General features: G+C 36.3%; 2 protein-coding genes across 2 annotated transcripts; one reads left to right on the top strand and one right to left on the bottom strand.

Annotated features, from left to right (window-relative positions):
• The first annotated feature begins 3102 nt into the window (after nt 1-3102).
• LOC112177538 (heat shock cognate 70 kDa protein-like) lies at nt 3103-5188 on the top strand. Its single transcript, XM_040510131.1, has 2 exons — nt 3103-3316; nt 3445-5188. The coding sequence occupies exons 1-2, from the start codon at nt 3103-3105 to the stop codon at nt 4830-4832; spliced, it is 1602 nt and encodes a 533-aa protein (XP_040366065.1). The 3' UTR covers nt 4833-5188.
• Nucleotides 5189-12729: 7541 nt separating this feature from the next.
• On the bottom strand, nt 12730-18067 carry LOC112175603. The gene is made up of 4 exons (XM_040511358.1): nt 17981-18067; nt 17805-17840; nt 13127-13321; nt 12730-13029 (listed from the first exon to the last, which is right to left on the bottom strand). Exons 1-4 carry the CDS (start codon nt 18065-18067, stop codon nt 12730-12732), a joined length of 618 nt encoding a protein of 205 aa, XP_040367292.1.
• Between the last annotated feature and the right edge of the window lie 5286 nt (nt 18068-23353).

The raw sequence follows: 23353 nt of genomic DNA, 5'->3' as shown, positions 1-23353 counted from the left end.
GCGCATATTACGCGTTAAAGCTAACCTATTTTGACTACCTAGTTCGCCGCCTCCATATATGGAATAAGATTTGGAGCTTTGAAGAACCTCACTACTGCCAGGGAGTCCGACTCAATCCATAAGTCATTCCAATTAATCTCGCAGCTTTGCTACATGAACAACCTCAAGGAAAGCTAGAATTTCTGAGTCCAAAGCGCTAAACACCCTGATCTTAGAGGCAAAGGTAAGTACAAACGAACCATCATGACCTCGAGCTATCCCACTGAACCCCGCAAGCTCGGGGCCTCTGAAGGAACCATCTATATTAATCATCAAGCCAGAATGTAGAGGTGGAGTCCATTGCACGCTAATAAAACGTGGGGCAGTAGCTCTTAGTTGTGATAGAGGTAGAAAAGTGAACATTGGTAAGGAGGAAGGGACCTCTGAAGAGGAAAAGACTAAACCATTAAATGAGAACCGCCCCCACCCATCATGTCTACGCTACAAGAAAAAGCCTTATTTGCGACACGTACGAGACGCGGCCCTCGCAAAAGTCTTTAATTTTAGGTAGAATTAAGCGCCCAAAGTTGGCGCCAATATATTTGTGTGCTGTTGCACACATTGTCGTAAATAGGTAAAAAATAAAGAGGGTTTGCGACACAATTCAAAATGCGTCGAATCAGCAAACAGCAAAAAAAAAAAAAAACTGAACATCGATCGATCTAAATCCGTTCCTATCTCGTCTCCTATAGCTAGATGGCAAGACTCTCTCTCTCTCTCTCTCTCTCTCTCTCTCTCTCTCTCTCTCTCTCTCTCTCTCTCTCTCTCTCTCTCTCTCTCTCTCTCTCTCTCAAAGCTGGTTCTTAGCAATCCGGCCTCAGTTGCTATCACTACTACTACAGAATCAAGCAAAGTTTGTTATTGCGTTTATGAAGGTTTAAATTGATTGTAGGATTATTGCTCGTTATACCCTAATTTCCCCCTTTTCTTTCAGGTCTCTCTTTCAATGCCCTAAAATGGTGATTTCTGTTCGTCTCAATCAGGTAAGGTCTTCTTTTTGTGATTCCTTTATTGTGAATTGATGAGGGTTTAGTTAGTGAGTCGTCTATGAAAGGGTAAGGTTGTGATTCATCTTTGTTGAGCCTATATTTTACTCATTATAGATTAAATTCCTGGCTTTGACATTTGTTTTGACTCTCTAAGGATGAATGATTAATTTGATAAGAAATACTATTTTGGCTTCCTACTGTTCTATTTTTGCTTGCAGCGACGTGTATTGTATGCTAGATGATTTCATCTTAGTTTTCTGATCCTTTTGAAAGCATATATAGACTAGCCATTTTGTCTGGGATTGTAATTGATTATGCATTAGTAATATATACAGTTATATAAATGTTTCCATCTTTGAATGTGCATATCGATCATGGTGGTTTTGTTGACTGTGAATCCATGGTATACAGGGTATATACACTAGGCTAATTGATTACTATGTATGTATGTATTACTAGCTACTATGATTTCGGGTGTTAGTTTTAAGCTGATAGAAATTGATTTTAGTTTTCTGTGTGAGAATAGGATGCTGGTGCTGTTTCTTTGATTTTACCCTTCTCTGGAATAACAAGTCCAGTAATAGGGGTTCCATTTCCCGTTTTAGTTTATATACGAATCTCACTACACTAATCACCGAATGTGTATAAAGTATTTGGATTCTATTTAACGAGTGTGTGAATTTAAATTGTTCTCATTACTTTTGTTTTCATATAGTGCACCTGTTGGGATTTGATATTCAGTGATCTTTGGATAGCATTAGAACTGAATCAAAATTCTAGATATATATGCATTTACTTTCTGAGGTTTGTGAACTCAAAGTGTATGAATCAATGTCTTAGATTGTTTTGGGCTATATCAGGTCTGCAACCTCCTAAGTTTATGGAGGACTAGTAGATATTCAAAGTAAAAGTAGCAGAATCCACGTTTCTTTCTAATTTCTTGGGTCAGTGAGCTAATATATAAACCATGGAGGTCAGAGTTTGCATGGTTTGATAATGGACCTTCTTCAAACGTATACTCTGATCACCCTTTGTTAAATTCTTATTGAACGTCTTACTTCTTAATTAAACCCCTTGTCAAAGACCATTTTTAGAATTGAAATTTTTGGAGGAAGAAAGTTATCTGAATTTGTTTTGTTTAATTCTGTTACCAATAAGTCAGTAGTTTAATTTAGGGACAGGTGATCAGGAACTTGACCATTGCTTCCTTACAATAAACTGTTATGGGATCTTAAGTCCGTTGACAATAGCATTAAAATTGATCCACGTACAGAGCAATTCTTGAAGAAAAAAAGACATTGTCATCAGCAAGCAGCTTATGAAGGCCTGAGTCTGAAATCAATGGCTATAAATTTCTGATCGATATCGATGAGAACCTTTTGCACAAATATGTTTTGGTGAATTATGGCAGGTTTGTGTTCATCATTGCTGTGCAAGTATCCAATACCTGGTTGCAAAAGATAGCTGGGTTCTTCTTTTGTTCTTCTAAGTTTCTTTATAGAGATCATTTCTTTTGGTCTGGTTCTCTAAAGAGATCATTTTTTCCTTCTTTCTTTGGTGTTACTTCTGGCTTTTGATGGACGGTATGTCATTTATAAAAAGTTGGATTGCCTGCGCATAGAAAGGCAGCGGTCTAAGCAAGATAGGTCTGATCTATTTCATTTAGTGAGGATAACACTTGTAAACCCTCAAGCATGAAGCAAAGAAATACTTCGGCTCATCGTATAGGCCAAACTCCTTTGCTGTGTGATATCGTCCTAGTTTGATTGTGTTTTCTATACCTAATCCTAATAGACTTATATTGACTTGTCACCAATTCCTCTCTTTTTCATTTAGTCCACACACACACAAAAATTTTATAATAATAATAATAATGAGTAATGACCCTAATAATAATAATTGTTTGTTTCAAGGACGTTGCTTTGATTCCTAATGGCAATCAGATTCCTTTGTTTGGTGAAAAAGTATTCCTTTTGCTATATTGAGACCCAAACTGAATCAAACTGAATCATCAATTATTCCATATATAGTGTAGTATATCTTTGTAAACGTACTCGAATAAATGTCAATGGCTATGGCGGCAAAAGGCGAAGGTCCAGCTATTGGAATCGATCTTGGAACAACTTACTCATGTGTTGGTGTTTGGCAACACGGGCGCGTTGAAATCATAACCAATGATCAGGGCAACAGAATAACACCGTCATATGTTGCTTTTACAAACACTAGGCGTTTAATTGGTGATGCCGCCAAGAACCAAGTTTCAACGAACCCCTTCAACACAGTTTTTGGTAAGTTCTTCATATTTTCTATCATAAATATAATATGGTAGTTTCATTAGTGTGATGTTGAATCGTTTGATGTACATTATTGTTCTTCATACTTGTTACTTATATTAACTTTTTATGTTTTTCTTTAGATGCAAAGCGCTTGATTGGAAGAAGATTTAGTGATGAAAATGTCAAAAATGACATGAAATTATGGCCTTTTGAGGTTCGCGGAATTGGGGACAAACCCATGATTATGATCAATTATAAGAATGAAAAAAAGCAATTTGCCGCTGAGGAGATATCTGCAATGGTTCTCAATAAGATGCGTGAAATAGCAGAGGCCTACATCGGATCAACGGTAAAGAATGTCGTTATCACTGTCCCAGCATACTTTAATGACTTACAACGTCAGGCTACAAAGGATGCCGGTGTAATTGCAGGAATGAATGTTATTCGTATTATTAACGAGCCAACAGCTGCAGCCATTGCCTACGGTCTGGATAGAAAAGGCACTAATACTGCTGGAAAAAACGTTCTTATTTTTGATCTTGGTGGTGGTACTTTTGATGTTTCCCTTCTTAAAATTGAAGAAGGTATTTTTGAGGTGAAAGCTACAGCTGGTGATACTCATCTTGGGGGTGAAGATTTTGATAATAGAATGGTGAACTATTTAGTACAAGAGTTTCGCAAGAAGCACGAAAAGGACATTAGTAATAACCCCAAAGCACTAAGAAGATTGAGAACATCTTGTGAGAGAGCAAAGAGAACTCTTTCTTCCACTACGCAAACCACCATTGAGATTGATTCTTTATTCGAAGGTATTGACTTTCACTCGACTATAACGAGAGCAAAATTTGAAGAGATCAACTTGGATCTATTTACCAAATGTATGGAGCCTGTGAAGCAATGTTTGAGAGATGCAAAAATGGACAAGAGCATTGTTCATGATGTTGTTCTTGTTGGTGGATCTACAAGAATTCCCAAGGTACAACAGCTATTGCAAGACTTATTTGATGGCAAGGAGCTTTGCAAAAGTATCAATCCTGATGAAGCAGTTGCATATGGTGCTTCTATTCAAGCTGTAATTTTGAACGGTGGAGAAAATATCGAGAAGGTTCAGGACTTGCTCTTGTTGGATGTCACACCATTTTCCCTTGGTGCAGAGCGATTTAATGGAGAGATGAATGTTGTCGTCTCAAGAAACACTACCATCCCTACTAAGAAAGAAAAAGTTGTGACAAATGTCGGAACGGGACAAGTATGCATGAAATTTAAAGTGTACGAGGGTGAAAGCGCAGTAGCTAAAGATAACAGATTGTTGGGTACATTTAAGCTGAATGGCATCCGTCCTGCTCCAAGGGAAACATCTCAGATCACCCTTTGCTTTGAGATTGATGCCGACGGTATTATGGTTGTCTCTGCCGAGGAAAAATCAACCCGGAATAGGAGCCAGATTACACTCACCAATAACCACAAAGGCAGGCTATCACAGGAAGAAGTTGAGAAGATGGTAAAGGAGGCAGAGAAGTACAAGTAAGAGGATCGGGAGAATAAGAAGAAAATGGAGGCTAAGCTTGCATTGAAAGATTATGCATCCAACACGATGGACACAGTTTCTAACATCCCAAATTTGAACGAAGTGGACGAGACAAAAATTGTAGATGCAGTTGAAACGGTTATGCGATGGCTTGATGAATGAGAACAAACTTGCTGAATGTGAAAATTGTGAGGATGAGATGAGAAAACTTGAAAACCTCTGCAATTCCATGTGGCCTAAGATGAACTAGGGTGCTGGCCGTACTAGAATTTGCTAAGAAGTAAGAAAGGAGCTGTTTATTTTTCGCTCCAGTAGGTCTCAATCATTACTTATCTATTTAGTCTTGAATAGTATGTAGCTCGAATGCGTAACTGTAGAGTTGTAGAGTTTGGTTTTGATTTTTATTTTCTATCTGAGTGACATGAATGAATTTGGTCTCAAAATATTATCCAATCAAACATATTTTTTTGTATGAGATGGATGTGCCTCTCTCTTATTATACTGGAATTCTTGGTATATATCCCTGCTGCCTCTATTATTTCAATTGCTATTGCTATTACTACCACTTTTTAGGGTCGGCATCTTCTTCATCAAAACCACGAAGTTGTGAAGCTACTGGCTATCTCATGAGTCTGTATTGCACCACTTCGAACCAGAACTTGAGGAAGGAGAATCACCGAGACTATTCGATGAAACCCAATCATCCCATTGGGTTGATCGATTTTGAGCCTTTGATCTTACTCTGAAGAAGAAGAATCACCCAGACACACAGGAAGTTTCGAGGTTAGTCACAGTCCAAGTTTGAGGCTATATATATATATATATATATATATATATATATATATATATATTTTTTTTTTTTTTTTTTTTTTTTTTTTTTTTTTTGCTTTGCTGCCTTTTGTGGATGCATGTTACCTTCTTCGAAACCAAGTTGTGGTGTTTGTTCCTTAAACTCCAAAACCCAAAAGAAAAAAGAAAAAGAAAAAAATTCTCTTACCAATGAGGTATTCTAAAATACCTCTGTTTTGTTTTTGCCTCATCCCCTTCTCTTTTGACATTGTGCAGATCCTCCACAACTGAATGTTTTATTTTGCTGCTATCAAGTCTCTACAGGTTCGCTTTTGATTTGATGTGTATTATTTTTTGGTTATTGATTCTATTATATGTAGTTGACCTCGAGTCTTGAGGACCATATGGAATTTTAGGGAATGGTCTTTATCGGGTAGAAGTTCGAGAATTTGTAACAGGCCAACCCTTTTCAGTGTTAATCGATCTTGAACTCAAAGCTTCTGCAAAACATTGGTTTTCAAAAATGAAGCTGAATGGCTAATGCATTATGTAAACCGTGTATGCATAAATGAATGCTCCTTATCAAAGTTCAGTGAACACACTAATTATGTAAACGGTGTATGCATAAATGAATGCTCCTTATCAAAGTTCAGTGAACACACTAATTTAGAAATTAATGCTTGTAATGAAGCATTAGTGATGATGAATTACATATACGTGATAGATTACTAATCGCTTATCATATTCTATTCCTCATATTCCTATGCTAGTTAATTCGTTATGCTGTAATCCAATTGGAGTCGACATCTTTTTCTTTCTTGTTCATGGAAACATCTTCTTTTCCCTTATTCTTGGGTCAGTATATGTACAACATCAATCTCAAATTTCACATCATAGTATAAAGGTCATACGGTTTGATGTGGCTGTGTATTCGAACAAGTTGGTCTCATTGTTAAATAGACACAATGGTTAGACTAAGTGGCCCTGCACCTTCATAGGATCTTCCTTTTTTTTTCTCCCCTTCCAACCATTTTGGTGTCTCTAACATACCTTATGCAAGCAAGGATGCTTCTTCCCCAATCAGGTATTTCTTTACAAGTTTCAATTGCAGCTTTTGAATTGAAATGCTGCAATTGGCCGGTAAAGGCATGAACTTATGTAAAGGGTTACATCTGCATACAAATGCGCCATTCTCTGTCCACTTGTGCTGAGTATTCAGCATTCTTCTCATGTCATATCTTGATTTCTTGAGAGGAAAGGTTATCATGTTAATCATTTATGGTTTGAATTTCTTTTTAGAAATCTATCATTTTATTTCTGAACTTCCTGGAGATTACTATCAACCTTGATACCTTTTGTTTCTGCATACTTGTAGGGGTTTTGGTTGAATGCATCTTCTTCTTTGGAGCTTCTTTCTTCTGTGAACCAATTATTGGTTTTGCGGTTTTCAACTCCAGGAGCGTCTTGAGGCAGCTGCTATTGCCAGAACTGCACCTGTTGGATATCTGGTGATTTCAATATATATAAAGGAGGCTTCAAGTAGTACTTCTGATGGATTTAAATGTTCACAAAGTGATGAAGAATACAAGCAGAATATTTGAAGTCAAGATTTGGAAAGTAGTTCAAATAAATCTAGGCTTTTATTATTAGGATTCTTATTATTATTAGGATTATTTCTTTAGGATTCTTTTAAGCATAGGGATATTCCTAGTTATTCTGGAATTATCTTAGCCTCCCTATATATAGAGGCCTTTGTAGTCTTTTATTTTCAGAATTGAGTTAATAAAAATTGAAAGCTGTTGCTTCTCTCCAGGTTTGTGTGATGCAACCTAACCTTAGGTGTGATGCCTAAGTTCTCTGGGTGTGATGCCTAGAAACCCTACTGGTGTGATGCTGGTAGTTTTATCCCTAAGTTTCTTATTCTAAAACCCTTTTCTTTCTAACAATCGAGACTGCTGCAAATAAACCCTAGTATTGCAGTTCTTTTGCTACTTGTCCTGCATCACAAAGTGAGCTGGAGATGTAAGTTTCCTGTTTTCAGATTATCTTTTGTGTACAGTTGGTGCTTGACAGAGGGAAAAAAAAAATAGCATGGCCAATTAGGTTTTCGGATAGGCAACTGAATCAAAGAAGAAAATTTAAAAGGGAAAAAAAAAAGGAAAAACTGAAACATTAATTCGTCATAACTTGCAGTCATTACTTGATGCCATCAAAAATTTTGGAAATGATCGAGTTGAATTAGTAACCAGGTGGAGATCCATAATAGCAGATTATGCAAGGTTTACTTCCATGCTTACAGTATTCATAGTAAGATTCTGGAGTCAAATTTACCGTTTCCTCTTGGTTACTGGAAGTTGGATGTCTACCTTATGACTTTAACTTTTAATAACAGTTCATAGGGCATGTCTGAAAGAAAAATGCATTTATCTAGAGGCTATACTCGGGTCTTGGTTCTGTGATAGAAGCTGCCAAGAGGCATGTTATAATTCTAATTTTTCACTTAAAGAGGATCAGTAGGTTTCAGGAGATGAAGAGATTGTCAAATTCACTTGGAACCCTGCCTTATTGAGAACTTGAGAGTTGAATAAATACCACTTTTGCGGCTTGTTTCATACAAAGGAGGAGTTCTGGTTAGGCTACAATCCGCTACATGGTTCATACATGAATAAACCCATAATGATTCTAGTTAGTAGTAATAAAGAGCAAGCAGTGTAACAGTTTTTCAGTCCTTATTTACACAACGAAGGTATCATCCCTATATGTGATCTTTAAGGGGGTTTCCCCTAGGAATTAAAGGTTTTGGGAATCCAGCCAGATTGGATTGGCGTATACAAAGCCCCCGGTTTGGATGAGTTTCGTGCTGTGTTCTTTAAGCAAAATCAGAAAAACTTCTACCGTCAGGGATTTCATGCTTTAATGTGATACTAGGTACTATACCCGTTAGTTTCCAACAAAACAAAAATGTGACTGCTTGGCTCTCCTCCTTCTTCTTCCATATAAAAGCAAGTGAAGGAAGAGCAGCTATTTACGTTTAGCTCATCTCCTCCTCCTTCCATATAACTCTTCTTGCTCGATCTGGTGGTGTTTTCCAGGTCAATTACTAAACTGTTAGAATTATTGTGAACATGTCAGTTGCAGAACGAAGTAATTGCAAAAGATTTATCATGACTCTAGCATTGATTAAATAAATATACGAGCGAGAAACTTATGCTTAATGTCTTATTTAATTAACAGGATACCAACGATAACTTGAAGAACACAAGGCTAGAGTAATCCAAGTACTCTTGAAAACATCATATATATATATATATATATATATATATATATATATATATATGCACATGTTTGTACGTCTTGCTTGTGCTTTTTTCTTTTTGTTTGGCCATCTTGCTTGTGCTTAACATGTATGGGGCTTTTGTACTTGTGTTTAACTGTGATTATAAAGTGGTAACATAAAGTCCCTTTCAGTTTTTTTTCAATCTATACCAATTATGTTCATTGTAAATTTCAGTTTCACTTTTATCCCTGAAACTAATTCAGAAAAGGATAGCAATTTACAAGAAGTACTTTTAGTCTAGAGGTTCTACATGTGCCAGAGATTTTTTTTCTTTTCTTTTTTTCTTTTTTTACACGGTCATTCCTATGTTGGTCATACAATAACAAGGAATAATTTGAAATACTACAATTGCAAAATGTTAATAGATAGAGCACATAGCTAGCTATGACTTCGTTCTAATAAGCTTAAGTTTACTACTACTCACACTTCATTTTAGGTTTTCACTTTCAACCAAATATATGTGTGTTTTTCTTTTCTGCATACTATATGTGCGTGTGTTTAGAGTTTCAAGCTCAATGGAGCATTACTCCTTGCGGCAATATTGTTTTTCATAGGTTTACAACTACTGTTACTTTGTAAATGCTTGGAACCATTTTTCTTCTTCTCTGCTTTCTTTGTTGTTATTCTTTCATATATAGTGGAATGCAGCTGGTTAGTCTATGAGTTTTTATTTTTTTATTTAGTTAGTCTTTTTCAATTTTCATGCATATAGATTGGAATCCGCCTTAGGTTAAAGTCCAAACCAAAGTATCATCAAGCAAGGGAGTACGTAATTGACCTAGTCTCAATTGTACGTAATTGACCTAGTCTCAATTAAATTAAATGGTAGAGTAACTCGAGACTCATTTTAATTTCGCATAGCATCCCTCAAATTTAAGAGTGACATCAGCGCCGCTCTATCTTTATAAATTTTTCTTGTCTCATCTGCGAACTAAACGAAGTTTAAATGTAGAATAGCAAATAAAGAAATTAATAGGGTGATATCATGGTAAGTTTTTTTAATTTTATTTTTTATGGGCTTATACCTTTGGGCTTGAAAAAATTATCACATTTGCACAAACTAAAAAGAGTGCATAAATAATGAGATTTCAATAAAATATCACTATTCATGGGTGCATCAGTCATGCATACTGTGAATCTATCATCCATATATTACTTTGTTTTTTCTCCCAAAAATATACTACCTTGTTTATAATATACAAGTATAATAGATGAGTCACCAAGATAGGCCATCTGGATCAATAGTAGAATTGAATCCATATATATGTATTCTGGCTTTAATTATACTTGTACCTGCTTTTGAATCCGTCAAGCAATGAGTTAACTTGATGCATGTGATCCAGACCTACTACTACTGCATTACCTTCATTTTGCTTGTCCTGATACCGGATTTGAATGAGTAATGTGCTTTCTACCCGCCTCTTTTGAACTTGTCATGTAAGATTTTCAATCCCAGACCGTTGTCATCTTTGCCCTGCCTCATAGTATTTTCATTTCTGTAACTCATAGTATTTTCATTTATGTGGCTCACAGTATTTTCATTCTCTCCACCCCCTAACTTTTGCTATAAAAAGGGACAGCTAATAGCTCTTTTCATTGCATCAAGAATCAAGCATAGTAGTCTTCGATCTATCATCATTAACTATTCCTTTTAGAACATTGAAAATCATGAATCGCGGAAATCAGGATAATCCTCAAAACCACTCCAACTCCACCAGCAACAAAGGGGCTTACAAGAACCCTCCCCCTATCCACAACCAACACGACCCTCATCATGATAAGAAGTCCACAGAATCTCAGCTTAAGGCTGAGGAGGCCTTGAAGAAGGCAGCGGCAAAAAATGAAGAGCAACACAAGTGAGAAGTGAGGACCCAAGAGCTAGTTGCGAATTCAAGAATAAAGATCCCAGACAAATTTTAGTTTTTTATAGGTGTTATGTGTTTAACTTTATATGTTTGCATGTGTTTTAATTTAATAGTATTGTCTCAAGTTTTATTATGTTTGTACTACTAGCTCTTGTAATATCATGAATTAATATAGTGGGATCCCTTTAATTATAAGCCAAATCTCCTAAGAATTTTAATTTTAAATACAGGCATTGTCAAATTCAAACGTTAGACTGATTGGAAGCTCTAAAGGCTCGCTACTTTAGTTATACAACAGTATTAATTGGTTTTTTTTATTCTCTAAGAAGTCCTTAAAACAAATGCCATGAGTATGTTTATTAGGGTCTCAGATATTTTGGTCGACTCAAACCTCATACATGCCTTCATAAAAGAAGCATGCATCTATTAGATACCCCGGCGCACTCATGCTTTTCCCTCTCACGAGCTAGGATCCTAATTAATCCTAAATCCATGTAACCCCTAAACAATACTGTGGCTGCTGCCCAAAAATGATGTCTTAACAATCGATCTATAGGAATGGAGCTACATATGAAAAGGTAATAAATTAATTGTTAGAGAGAAAAATGAAGTTTTGAGTTCTGCTGCATGTAAATAAGTTGAACTTTAGTTGGCAGTGCATGGCTGGGAACTTTAGTCGATACAAATATGTTTTGTTAAAGACGAGAGTTTCTATTGGGATTTGGGACCTCCAAATCTGCTCACTTGACCTCATTCTGTTATGAATTATTAAATGACATATATAACCTACTATAAAATGAATATTAGGGACAATAATTATACCCAAAAAATGGTTATATTTATTTTCTCTAGACTTTCCAATTCAATAATATTAGATTGCATTCTTCCTTATTTTCCCTATCTATTTTCATTTTCCAATTTCACTACGTACTCATTAAAGCATTCATATATATATATATATATATATATATATATATATATTAAGAAATAAAACTATGATTAAGATAAAAATGTATGATATGCATATTGAACGTATATTGGTGAGGGAGAACAAAAAAAATCGTATTATGCCATAAATCTAAATCTATTTATTATATTTGTAAAAAGAAGAAGAAGAAAAAAAGAGCTAGCAAATAAAAATAAATAAAAAATATTTAAATAATTAATCATGAGGTACAAAAAATAGAGAAACATTAAGAAAAAATGATTAATCTTGTTTTTTTTAACAGCTAAAAAAGAAAAAGTAGATAAAAAAATCACATAATAGTTCATGTTATTTTATTTTTATTAATTTTTAAAACTCAATACCTTGTGTTTGATTTTTTTTTTATTGGATAAGAGATTTATGTTATCTGATTAAGTAATAGAGATGTAATTAAGATTTATAGAGTAATTAAATCATTGAAATGACTGAGTTTTTTTATTATAAAGATCTTAGTTTGTTTGTAAATTAATTATATGAGTGAGGTTATTTGAGGAACTTTAGTGAGGTTTAATGAGTGAATTCAGTATTTGAAAATTTGATAGGAGGTGTAAAAAGCATAGAGGTCAAGTGAGTAAATTTGGAGGTTCCAATAGAAAAACTCTAAAGACAACTTTGATTTGAAACCAATTGTCTCGGTTTACTTCCATGCTTTCAGTATTCACAGTAAGATTCTGGCGTCAAATTTACCGTTTTCTCTCGGTTACTGGAAGTTGGATGTCTACCTTACCTTGGGATTAACTTTTAATAACAGATCATGAGGCATGTCTGAAAGAAAAATGCATTTATCTAGAGTCTAGACTCGAGTCTTGGTTCTGTGATAGAAGCTACCAAGAGGCATGTTATAATTCTAATTTTTCACTTAAAGAGGATCAGTAGGTTTCAGGAAATGAAGAGATTGTCAAATGATCACTTGACCCAGCCTTATTGAGAACTTGAGAGTTGAATAATGGCACGTTTACTAACTTGGAATCGGAATAAATCATGAAATTGTGATCCCCTATACTGAGATCCACCATCAGTAGTCATGTTCATTTGTTCAAAAAAGTCATCAGCTCGTACACCCTCTTGATTCATGCTTGCATCCTCTTCCCTAACTTCTTCTTCATCATCTTCAGCATTTCCAGCATTTGTTCCCATTGCACGATCTTTTCCATAGATCTCTCCAAGGGCATAATAATGTTCAAATGGTTTACCATACAAACCTTTTGCATCCTTTTTGTTCTGCAAAATAGAAAGAAAAAAAACATAAGACAATATTATTCAATGTTATACAAAATAGAAAAAACACAAGACAAAATATAATAAGGAGAAAGTTTACCTTTGCCCACTCATCGAATACACTTCTTTCACAATCCAACATCATTGCTTCTTCATTCCATCCAAAACCACTCTGAGATAATGCTTCGCTTAATGCAACATATTTCTCTTTCAATGTCTTTATTCTTGATTCAATGTGTGGATTTGCCAGTATGCCACAGTTTGGAAGTTTGGCTTCTATCATATCTTGTAATTTCTGCAAGTAACCATTTTTGAAGCCAGTATCCACACGCCACTTAGGATCATGGTAGAGTATACAAGTACTCTACTTGGCATCGAATCATGGCTTTCAAACACTCATGAAAGTATTTACTAACAGTTCGCCCTGACCTAGTAAAATACAAGGCTATGCTACGATTCTTCTTGTGGTGTGCAAGAATATTTAAGAACATTGCTACCATCTCCTCTATAGACACATTTCGGGATGGTCTTAATTGGCCTTTATTGATGAGAATTCGACACAACTTATGAAATGATTGTCTATCCATTCGTAGTTGGTCGATACATATAGCATCACTCCAATAAACTAGTGTATACAAGTACTCTACTTGTTTAAAGACTCTTATGGCTAAGGGTCGACTTGGTTGATGGTGTTTCTTTACAGCTAAGTTGACATAGGCATAACCTGCAGCACATACAGCAAATAGTACTCGAAGGTAGGCAAGCAATGCATTTATGGTGACAAGTAGTCTTCTCTTTGTGGACAAACTTAGACGAGCCATTTATCTACATTACATAAAATTTATTATTCAAGATATCAATGTGCATATGTGTAATATGAGAGCATATTTGAACTACTCATAAGTATGAAAAAATACTACATAAATGAGCAAAAATAAGGCAAAACTGAAATCCCGCAATTCAATTCAAAAGGTCAAGGAATTGGAGAGGAGGGGATCAGGAGCTATACTATAACCAAACAAGATCACTACACAACTCTCCACCACTTCATATAAATAAAATAAAATAAAAGAGAAAGCACTTTCTTGGTCTTGAAACATAGAAACTTGGAATGTAGTTGTCTTAATTCTTAACAACTGAACTTGGAACAAAACCAATTGTCAATATATCATTATAAAACCAATCTCCACCGCTTCATATAAAAATAAAAAAATAAAAAAGAAGAGAAAGCACTTTCTTGGTCTTGAAACATAAAAACTTGGAATGTAGCTGACTTAATCCTTAACAACTGACCTTGGAACAAAACCAATTGTCAATTTATCATTATAAAACCAATCTTGCTCTGATCCAACATCCACATTTCTAAACAATGTGAACTCTGTTAGCTTCTTATCTAAACAAATCAATGAAATCCTTTATATTTTATTTTTGTTAATATTTTTTTAATAGAAACATAACATATTGAAGAAAAATAATGATACAAAATAGAAAGTGGATGAGGAGATGTCCACAAAGGAACAAAGCTACATGCGAAACAAACAACAACAGCAACAAGACTAAGGTAAAAACAAACAGTTTCACAAACAACTTTAGACATAAAAGGTTCAAGTAAACTCACAATAATAGGTACAACTTTCACACAAATAAGAAAGAAAAAACATCATATATCATGAAAAGCAAATTACCAGACAAGAATATGTACACCCTTTTTCGACTTTTGAAATTTAAAGGAAAACTATAAAAATTCTAGCTTCGTTCTTTCAAAAAAAGCTTGCTTCTAAGTTGTTCAATAACTATCATGCCAGATTAGTGAAAGAAAAAAAGAAAGAAGGAGAAGACCAGAGAAGAGAGGACAAAGATCGGTCACTAACCAAACGAGTCCAGCCATTTCTTTTTTGTCGTTGATGTTTTCTGATGTCGACAATAGTATATATATTTCTAGGGTTGGGTAATTTGGTGTTATTGAAATTATGTTAGGGTATTTTTGGTATAAAAACTTGATTCCGGGTGGGTTGATTCCTAAACTCATCTCCCCCTAGGTTATCAAATTCCTGAGTATTCAGGAATCAACAGGAATTGATTCCTGATAAGGATGTGGGACCCACATCCATTCCGATTCCCTTACATGTAAGTAAACGACGGAATTCTCTTATTCCGGAATCATTCCATCAATTTTCATTCCGATTCCAAGTTAGTAAACATGTCATAAATACCAATTTTGCTGCTTGTTTCATACAAAGGAGGAGTTCTGGTTAGGCTACAATTCGCTACATGGTGTATACATGAATAAACCCATAATGATTCTAGTTTTCTTGTTAGTTTCAAAGACGGTTCCTGGTTTTCAGGATAGTAGTAGTAATAAAGAGCAAGCAGGGTAACTGTTTTTTTAGTCCTTAATTATTTACACGACGAAGATATCATCCCTATATGTGATCTTTAAGGGGGTTTTCCCTAGGAATTAAATGTTTTGGGAATCCGGCCGGATTGGATTGGTGCATACAAACCCCCTGGTTTCGATGAGTTTCGTGCTGTAAGTGTTCTTTAAGCAAAATCAGAAAAACTTCTATCGTCAGGGATTTCATGCTTTAATGTTGGAATTCTTAAACTATTGCAGATTAATCTCTTGAAGTGGAAAGCACTCCAGCTATTCTTGCCCCTAGCTAACGTCGTAAATCTGAAGACTATGGTCAATTGCAGACCAATTAGCTTTATTATTACCTTTAAGTTGTCATCTATTAAGCTTGTGGTTAGCAGCTGGTTGAGGCTTTTAAGTGAAGAAACTAATTAGTCCTAGCCAAGTGAGCTTCATTTGGGAAGGCTTATTTCAGAGATATATACTGATATTTGTCATGACATTCTGCATTGCTGCACATTAAAGGTAAGACAAGTCGAACGCTACGATAAAATAAAATGGAAACTTTCAATAGAGGAGATAACTGAGAATGGCATTTCTTGGTGACTTGTTGTTTTGGAATATTATATATTTTCATATCACTGATAAGCGCTGCTTGATGAATGTTCTGAATGAGTGAATGAAACTGTTCCATCTTTCTTAAATACAGATAATCACTATTGACAATTTAAAGTAAAAAGCAGCACTAGTTGTTTTCCTTGCTCTTGCCCCTACTCTCTGCATCTCTATGAATCTCAAAACCAATAAAAGGATTTTGCATTTGGTGTAGGTTCCTGATGGACACATTCTCATTATCAAAATGCTCTTTTCACGCAGGTATCGTCCTCTTCAATATACGAACGGAACCACTTGTGATCTTTCAAACCAGCCTCAAGAGACTGAGGTATGAAGCTATTAACTTTGTTTAGTTTTCATTTTTCTGTACCCATCCCTCTTCTCCTTACTCTATATGCATTTTGCAGGTGAGATTTGTATGCTCAGAGGCGAGAGCTATGATTAGTCCAATTACAGAGATATCCACTTGCAAGTATGCAGTTATAATTTAATGTCCCACAATTTGCAAGCATCCTTAAGCCTCTATCTCTTCCCCCCCTCTATCTCTCTATTTAGTGAATCTAAGGGCTACTTTCAACCAACAGATTATTCCAAGCAGAGAGACCGGTATGGCAGACCATTACTTATAATGTGCTTCCCAAGGATTACAGGGAAACCTAGGTTGAGGATGAAGGATCTGAAATTAAGCAGATAGTTATGGTCACAGGAAGTGGATCTCATTCCAATGATGAATCTAACGAGTAACATTATAAATTCAGAAAAAAATTTGCAAATACTAATGATAGCCAACCTTATGTAATCTTGTATTCTTTTACACCTTTCACAAGTTTATAGAAACCTAGTCATTCATTGTCCTCTATAACCTTGTTGCCATTATGTTTCAAGATGGATATCATATCCTGAATTGATACTAGTAAATCAGAATGTTTATACCATGTCTATACCGCGTTTACTTAAAAGCAGCAAATATGCATTTCTATAATTCCAGAAATGGTGGAAGGCAGGTTAGATAACCTACATGGCACTAATATTAGTCTTGAGATAGTTGGGAAAACGCAGGATTAAGACATTGATCATCTGGAACACCATCACCGTAACTAGATCCATGACCTACTGTCTATTATATATGCACATGCATGGTTGTTAAAGTCGCAATTCTTATTGGCAAAGTGATATTTACTTTGTTCAAGCTGAATTCAGTAGAGCCAAGTAATCACTTATAGCTTCACCTTCTCTAGTAACTTCAATGTCATGGTCAGTGAAAGCATCTCCTTGTGCTAGTTCTGCAGCAAATTCACTTTCCATTCTGCATCACACTCTAATGCATTTTCTTCAGCAAGTTCGCTTTCCATTTCTGCGTCACACTCTGATGCATTACTAGATGTTGAAGGACCTCCAACTTAACCATTTTGATTATCAAGCACTGGAGCACGAGAATTTGCAATGTCAGTTGCAACATCAGGTTCGCTATTGTTGTACACTCATATTGAAACCAATCTAAGAAAATGAAAGGAAGATTGATATGGTTTAACTGTCAAAGTTACAGGGCCACATGTACTTTATTGTTGCATCACACTCTGATGCATTACTAGATGTTGAAGGACCTCCAACTTGACCATTTTGATTATCAAGCACTGGAGCAAGAGAATTTGCAATGTCAGTTGCAACATCAGGTTCGCTATTGTTGTACACTCATATTGAAACCAATCTAAGAAAATGAAAGGAAGATTGATATGGTTTAACTGTCAAAGTTACAGGGCCACATGTACTTTATAGTAATACAATGTCTTCAATAAAGTAACTCACTCACCTCAATAACCTTTGGATTGCATAGAGATAAAGCCTCCTACAAATGAAAAAAGGAAGAAAATACAAACCACTGAGATTAGGAGCCATAAGCTGCTGTAACAAGCATGGACAAGCCATGTAACATGCAAATTGCATATGAACGGAACTATAAGTTGCAAAAAGGCACCAGTAACGAACCTTCTCCATGCTGAGCATTTCCAATGCATCTCGGTAATTTTGTGCTTTAATCAGTTGCTTTGCATTGGTATGAAGCATCAGGCCCATCATGATTGCCCTGTCAAACAACATTTCAAATCTTACTTCAAACTGATCAAAATGGGATTGCATCCCCTAAAGTTCCCATAAATATTTCTAACTTGAGAACAGAAATTACTGAAACCTAATTAAATCATACAGCTTATCAGTCTCCGATCCCATTTGTACTTTCTTCCCACTCTGATCTTCAAGTACTATGTGGAAATCTTCAATTGGCAAGGAACCATCAGCATGTCTCTTCGACAGCACAGTTGCAGCAGCCCTATAAATTTAATAGATACACAGCCTGGTTAAACCAATTAAAACACAGACATATGCTAAACAAAACACAGAGATCTGAAAGATAACCTTCCTTCTGAAACCAAAAGTTCATAGATAATTATAGGGTTTTTTTACTTCAACAGTGTCTGAACTCTTCGAGGACTTTTGAAATGATACCTGAACTTTCAAAGTTATCAATGTGATACCTGAACTCATTTTTTCATATCAACGTCGTACCTGCGGTCGATTTCCGTCACAGAACAGTTAACTATGACCACGTGCCTAGCACGTGAGGCACTTAATGAGGTTAAAAGACTAATTTACCCTCAAAAGTATATACTTCAACAGTGTCTAAACTCTTCGAGGACTTTTGAAATGATACCTGAACTTTCAAAGTTATCAATGTGATACCTGAACTCATTTTTTTGTATCAACGTCGTACCTGCGGTCGATTTCCGTCACAGAACCGTTAACTACGACCACGTGCCCAGCACGTGAGACACAAATTAAGGGTAAAAATGACCTTTCCCACTTCCTTTAGTTCTTCACGTGTTCCGTCGTACCTTCAGTTCTTCTTCTCCATTTCTATTTCCTTTTTCATCTGCAAAATGCAATTAGATGGGTTGATGACATTTCCTAGCAAAATGCAAAACCCAAAGCAAAACTTGAATCCAATTCTCTGATGGACGGACACCGCTGGGGACTCTATCTCGTCGGAGTTCTCCAAGCACAACTTGCTCAACGGCTTTGTTTCTCTGAATTTATTGCAGGCCGGAGCGGTGTAGACGGTTTCAAGACTCTTGGCCTCCAGATTTGAGACTTGGAATTTACCTGAGATTTCAGACAAAGGGATCAGAGAGAGAGAGAGAGAGACAGAGAGAGAGAGAATATGGCCGGCGGCAATCCAGACCTTCTTGTGCAGCTTGCCAGAGATATGACGGAGGCGGGCCACGCCGTCGTGGCACTCAGCTTCCTCACCGCAACTAACATCACAGCATAAGTTCATGAATTTCAAAAATAGTCCGTGTCTTTGTAATTGAATCAAAATCTGCAAAAGTGAAGGAGACTGAGAGTCTCTCTCTTTCTCTCTCTGCAACTCTCTTTCTCTCTCTCTTAACAACGGCGAAAAGGCGAAGGATGGTGATGATGGGAGAAAACCCAAAACTGATTTTTCCGCAACTGTGTGTCTGTATATAACTATATTTATCTGTATATGATTTATCGAACAATGGGGCAATGATCATTTCACTGATTCCAGCTTCTAATCAATTTGTCCAAAAAAGAACGGGCCTTTGGTTATTCGCGGCTGTAATATCAGTACTTAGTGGGAGCATAGGAAGAGGTACTCTGGCGAGGCAATCAGTGGCAGTCGGGGCAGGTGAGGAACAATCTGAGGGTTTTACGGCGGCGGAGGTGGATGACGGGGCTGGCGGATGGGCTGTACATAGGGCTTCAGGCGATGACGGGGCATTGAGTGGTGAGGAGCTTGAATTTTTTCAAGGTAGCCATATGGATCTAGCTGAGTTCAATGTGGTTGTAGTCAAGTAGTGCTTGGAAAGGGTTGGGCGGTTGAGAGAGAAGGTGAGGTCTGATTTGCGGCCATGGCTTCCAATCGGAGGGGACAAATCAAAGGGAAGAAGACGTCGAAAAAGAAAAACAAGAAAGAAAAAAAGAAAAAAAGAAAGCAAACAAAAATAAAAAACAATACTTTTGAGGGTAAATTAGTCTTTTAACCTCATTAAGTGCCTCACGTGTTGGGCACGTGGTCATAGTTAACGGTTTTGTGACGGAAATCGACCGCAGGTACGACGTTGATATGAAAAAATGAGTCCAGGTATCACATTGATAATTTTGAAAGTTCAGGTATCATTTCAAAAGTTCTCAAAGAGTTCAGACACTGTTGAACTAAAAAACCCCATGAAGAACTAAAGGAAGTGGGAAATGTCATTTTTACCCTTATTTTGTGCTTCACGTGCTGGGCACGTGGTCATAGTTAACGGTTCTGTGACGGAAATCGACCGCAGGTACGACGTTGATACGAAAAAATGAGTTCAGGTATCACATTGATAACTTTGAAAGTTCAGGTATCATTTCAAAAGTCCTCGAAGAGTTCAGACACTGTTGAAGTAAAAAACCCATAATTATAAGGTCTAGACAAAACTCAACACTTTCTGACTACCAAAAACACTATTTGTTCAATCAATCCGAAACAAAAACCTGAATAGAGTGTTCATCAGATAAACAGCCACCATAATCATACAAAAACATATTCTTATGCAACGAAACCTGTTCCAAACAAACCCATGACTAACATGACCATAGTTTTCATAAAGCTAAATGCTTTCATCAAAATCAATCAACCCCATGACTAACACAACAAAATTTGAACAACTTAAATCAAATCCATGGCATAAACTATTATATTCGATATGAAAATTATAGAATCTAATACGACACGGCATTATATCAAAATATTATATCAAATCAAGGAACTTGATCAAAATATTTATCAATCTCACGGCTAACCTGACGGCGTCTCTTGGTCTACAATTGTTTTGATTCACTGCAGACAACTCCATAAAACATAACCTAGTTTTGAATTAATATGAATATGAAGACTAGACTTATGAAGTTATCATATATTGGCTTCTGTTTACATTATTACGTTAGTGTTGCATAAACATATTGGAATTTGTAATGTCTCTCAAAACATGTGAATTGATGTACTTAATTATTTAATTATACCATTGATCTGAAGAGATTATATTGTTTAATCAGGCAACTGACTAGAAAGGGAATCAAGTTGATGTTGCGGCAGATGAAGCCGGAGGGAGAAGTATAGCTCAAGGTGGAGTGTAATGACAATCTCATCTTTCTAAATTTTAAAGAAGCCACTATTTTCTGTATTATAGCTCATTTGTTTCTCTTTGTCTAGGGCTTTATCCAAAAAAAAAAAAAAGATTACACATGGGGCTTGGCATCACACTTGAGCTAGGAGATTTACGAAGGCTGTCGTGATTACACATAGTAGGGCTGGGCATCTAAAACCGAAGGCCCGATCCCGTCCCGAAACCGTCCCGAAAACTGCTAGAACGGGACGGTATCAAAATCTGAAATTCACTATTTAGGCCCGTCCCGTTCCGTCCCGTGAAAACGGGCCCGGTACCGGTACCAGCCCATGAGAACCCGGATGGTCCCGTCCCGTCCCGTTTTAAATTAATTAAATTAAATTTTTAATCTTTAATATTATTTGGCCGAGTTTGATTGGATATTCAGTTATGGGAACACAGGAGGATGACCACACCTGATTAGTACTAGAGGTGTTAACCTAATCGGCTAAACCGAAACGAAAGCCTCGGCCCCCAATTCACAGCCGTTTTAAGATCTCTCCTCCACTCTCCAGATATTCTTCTGTTCTTCATCTAAATCCCAGATCCTCACTCTCTTTCCAATTTCCCTTCATACAGCAAGCATGATGAGATCAGCAAATGGTAGAGTTGAAATTAAACTACACTTATTCTTCCCATCTCTATTCATTCTTTCCACAAGTTTATGAAATTAAACTGCACTGTATCTTTTTCAGTTGAAGCTTGAAGGTGTAGACATGACATCGATGAAGAAGAGACACTTTTAGACAGGTTTGTTAAGTGAGGTAATTTGCGAACTTTGAATTTATTGTATTTATGCAAATCGAGTCCTTTGTACTTTGTACGAAGATACCGGTGTTGTCTGCCATGGAGGTTACAAATTGGGATGTTGCAAGTGAGCATATTTTGATTGAGATGATTTGCCATGGTTATGTGTTTTGTGATAGTATCTGATAAGCTAAAAAAACTGAGCCATTCTATTGTATTTGTTGTATTGAATATGTTTAATTGTTTATTAGTACTACCACTTTGGATACCACCTTTGCATTTGTTCTTGTTCTTGTCTGCAAACTTCGTCACATTTTTTTTTTCTTAAACTGATCATGACTTATATTATATTTCTATGCCTCTGCCTTTTTACTATGTTGTTCTTAATGTCTCACATGTAAATTATGTTGTCTTCATCTCCAGTTCAGATCATGAAAGCACTGCCTCAAGCAGAAACACGCGTCCAACAATCCCAAAAGTCCAAAACCAAAAGGAAAGGGAAAGGCTGCCATGGTAAATCTCGGCTAATTCATTTATGAGGTTGTGATTTGTGAGACTGTGATGAATTGGTGAAGGTTTTTATCATGTAATGGTTTGTACTTTGTAGACTTCAAATTTAATTGGTGAAGGTTTTTATCATGTAATGGTTTTTATCATGAATTGGTGATATTTGCTTTGTTCTGCACTTCTGCATGTTGGTCTGCATATTCACTTAGAGGTATATTTCATATGTGTTTGTAAGTTGACAGTGTGAGGATGTGATATTGTCATAAGTTGAATTGAGGACAGCTGTATAATCTGGAAAATTTGGGTAGCTGTTAACTACTACTGAATACTACTGAAGTGTACCTAAGTATTATAAAAAAAAAAAAAAAAAAAGGATCCGGTATCCCGAATTGGGCCCGGGCCCGACCCGATCCCGATCGGTTTCTAAACATTCGGTATCAGATTTAAAAAATGAAATCCCGTCCCGTTCCGTCCCGAATAAAATTTTCGGTACCGGGATCGGTATCAGTCAGTGACCGACCCGTCCCGGCCCGTGCCCAGCCCTAACACATAGTGCTATAATACTGCTTGCTTATACTGCTAAAAAAACCTTGTCATCAAAACAAGGTCGGAGTGCTGCATAACACTGGATTTTGTGTATTTACACTTTTTCAATGTAGTTTCTTGCCGAACCAAAATTTGTACAACTACTGTGGGTTGTTGAGCAGCATTATAATTAAGCTCTCAGATCCCTGCTTGTGTATAGATGTATAGACTATTTTTGTACGGTTGTTGCACCATTTATCCCTTTATGATTATGGACCTTGTCTTTTCTTCTCAACTCTTGTGCCACTCTAGGAGGTTTCCGCAATTCAGTAACATTTTGCTCGTCTTCATTGTTGTTATGGTTTAT

This window comes from Rosa chinensis, chromosome 7 (genome assembly GCF_002994745.2).
Source record: "Rosa chinensis cultivar Old Blush chromosome 7, RchiOBHm-V2, whole genome shotgun sequence".
Lineage (NCBI taxonomy): Eukaryota > Viridiplantae > Streptophyta > Magnoliopsida > Rosales > Rosaceae > Rosa > Rosa chinensis.
The sequence above is the reverse complement of the archived record's forward strand: the minus strand, read 5'-3'. Positions and strand labels throughout refer to the sequence as shown.

Excerpts from the sequence above, each read along its gene's own strand:
- LOC112177538 (XM_040510131.1), top strand. The coding sequence starts at position 3,103 with ATGGCGGCAAAAGGCGAAGGTCCAGCTATTGGAATCGATCTTGGAACA. Across the intron at positions 3,317-3,444 it reads CCCCTTCAACACAGTTTTTG|ATGCAAAGCGCTTGATTGGA; the intron begins GTAAGTTCTTCA and ends GTTTTTCTTTAG.
- LOC112175603 (XM_040511358.1), bottom strand. The coding sequence starts at position 18,067 with ATGGGCCTGATGCTTCATACCAATGCAAAGCAACTGATTAAAGCACAA. Across the intron at positions 13,322-17,804 it reads GCAATCCAAAGGTTATTGAG|AAATTACAAGATATGATAGA; the intron begins GTGAGTGAGTTA and ends GGTTACTTGCAG. Across the intron at positions 13,030-13,126 it reads TATTCGATGAGTGGGCAAAG|AACAAAAAGGATGCAAAAGG; the intron begins GTAAACTTTCTC and ends TCTATTTTGCAG.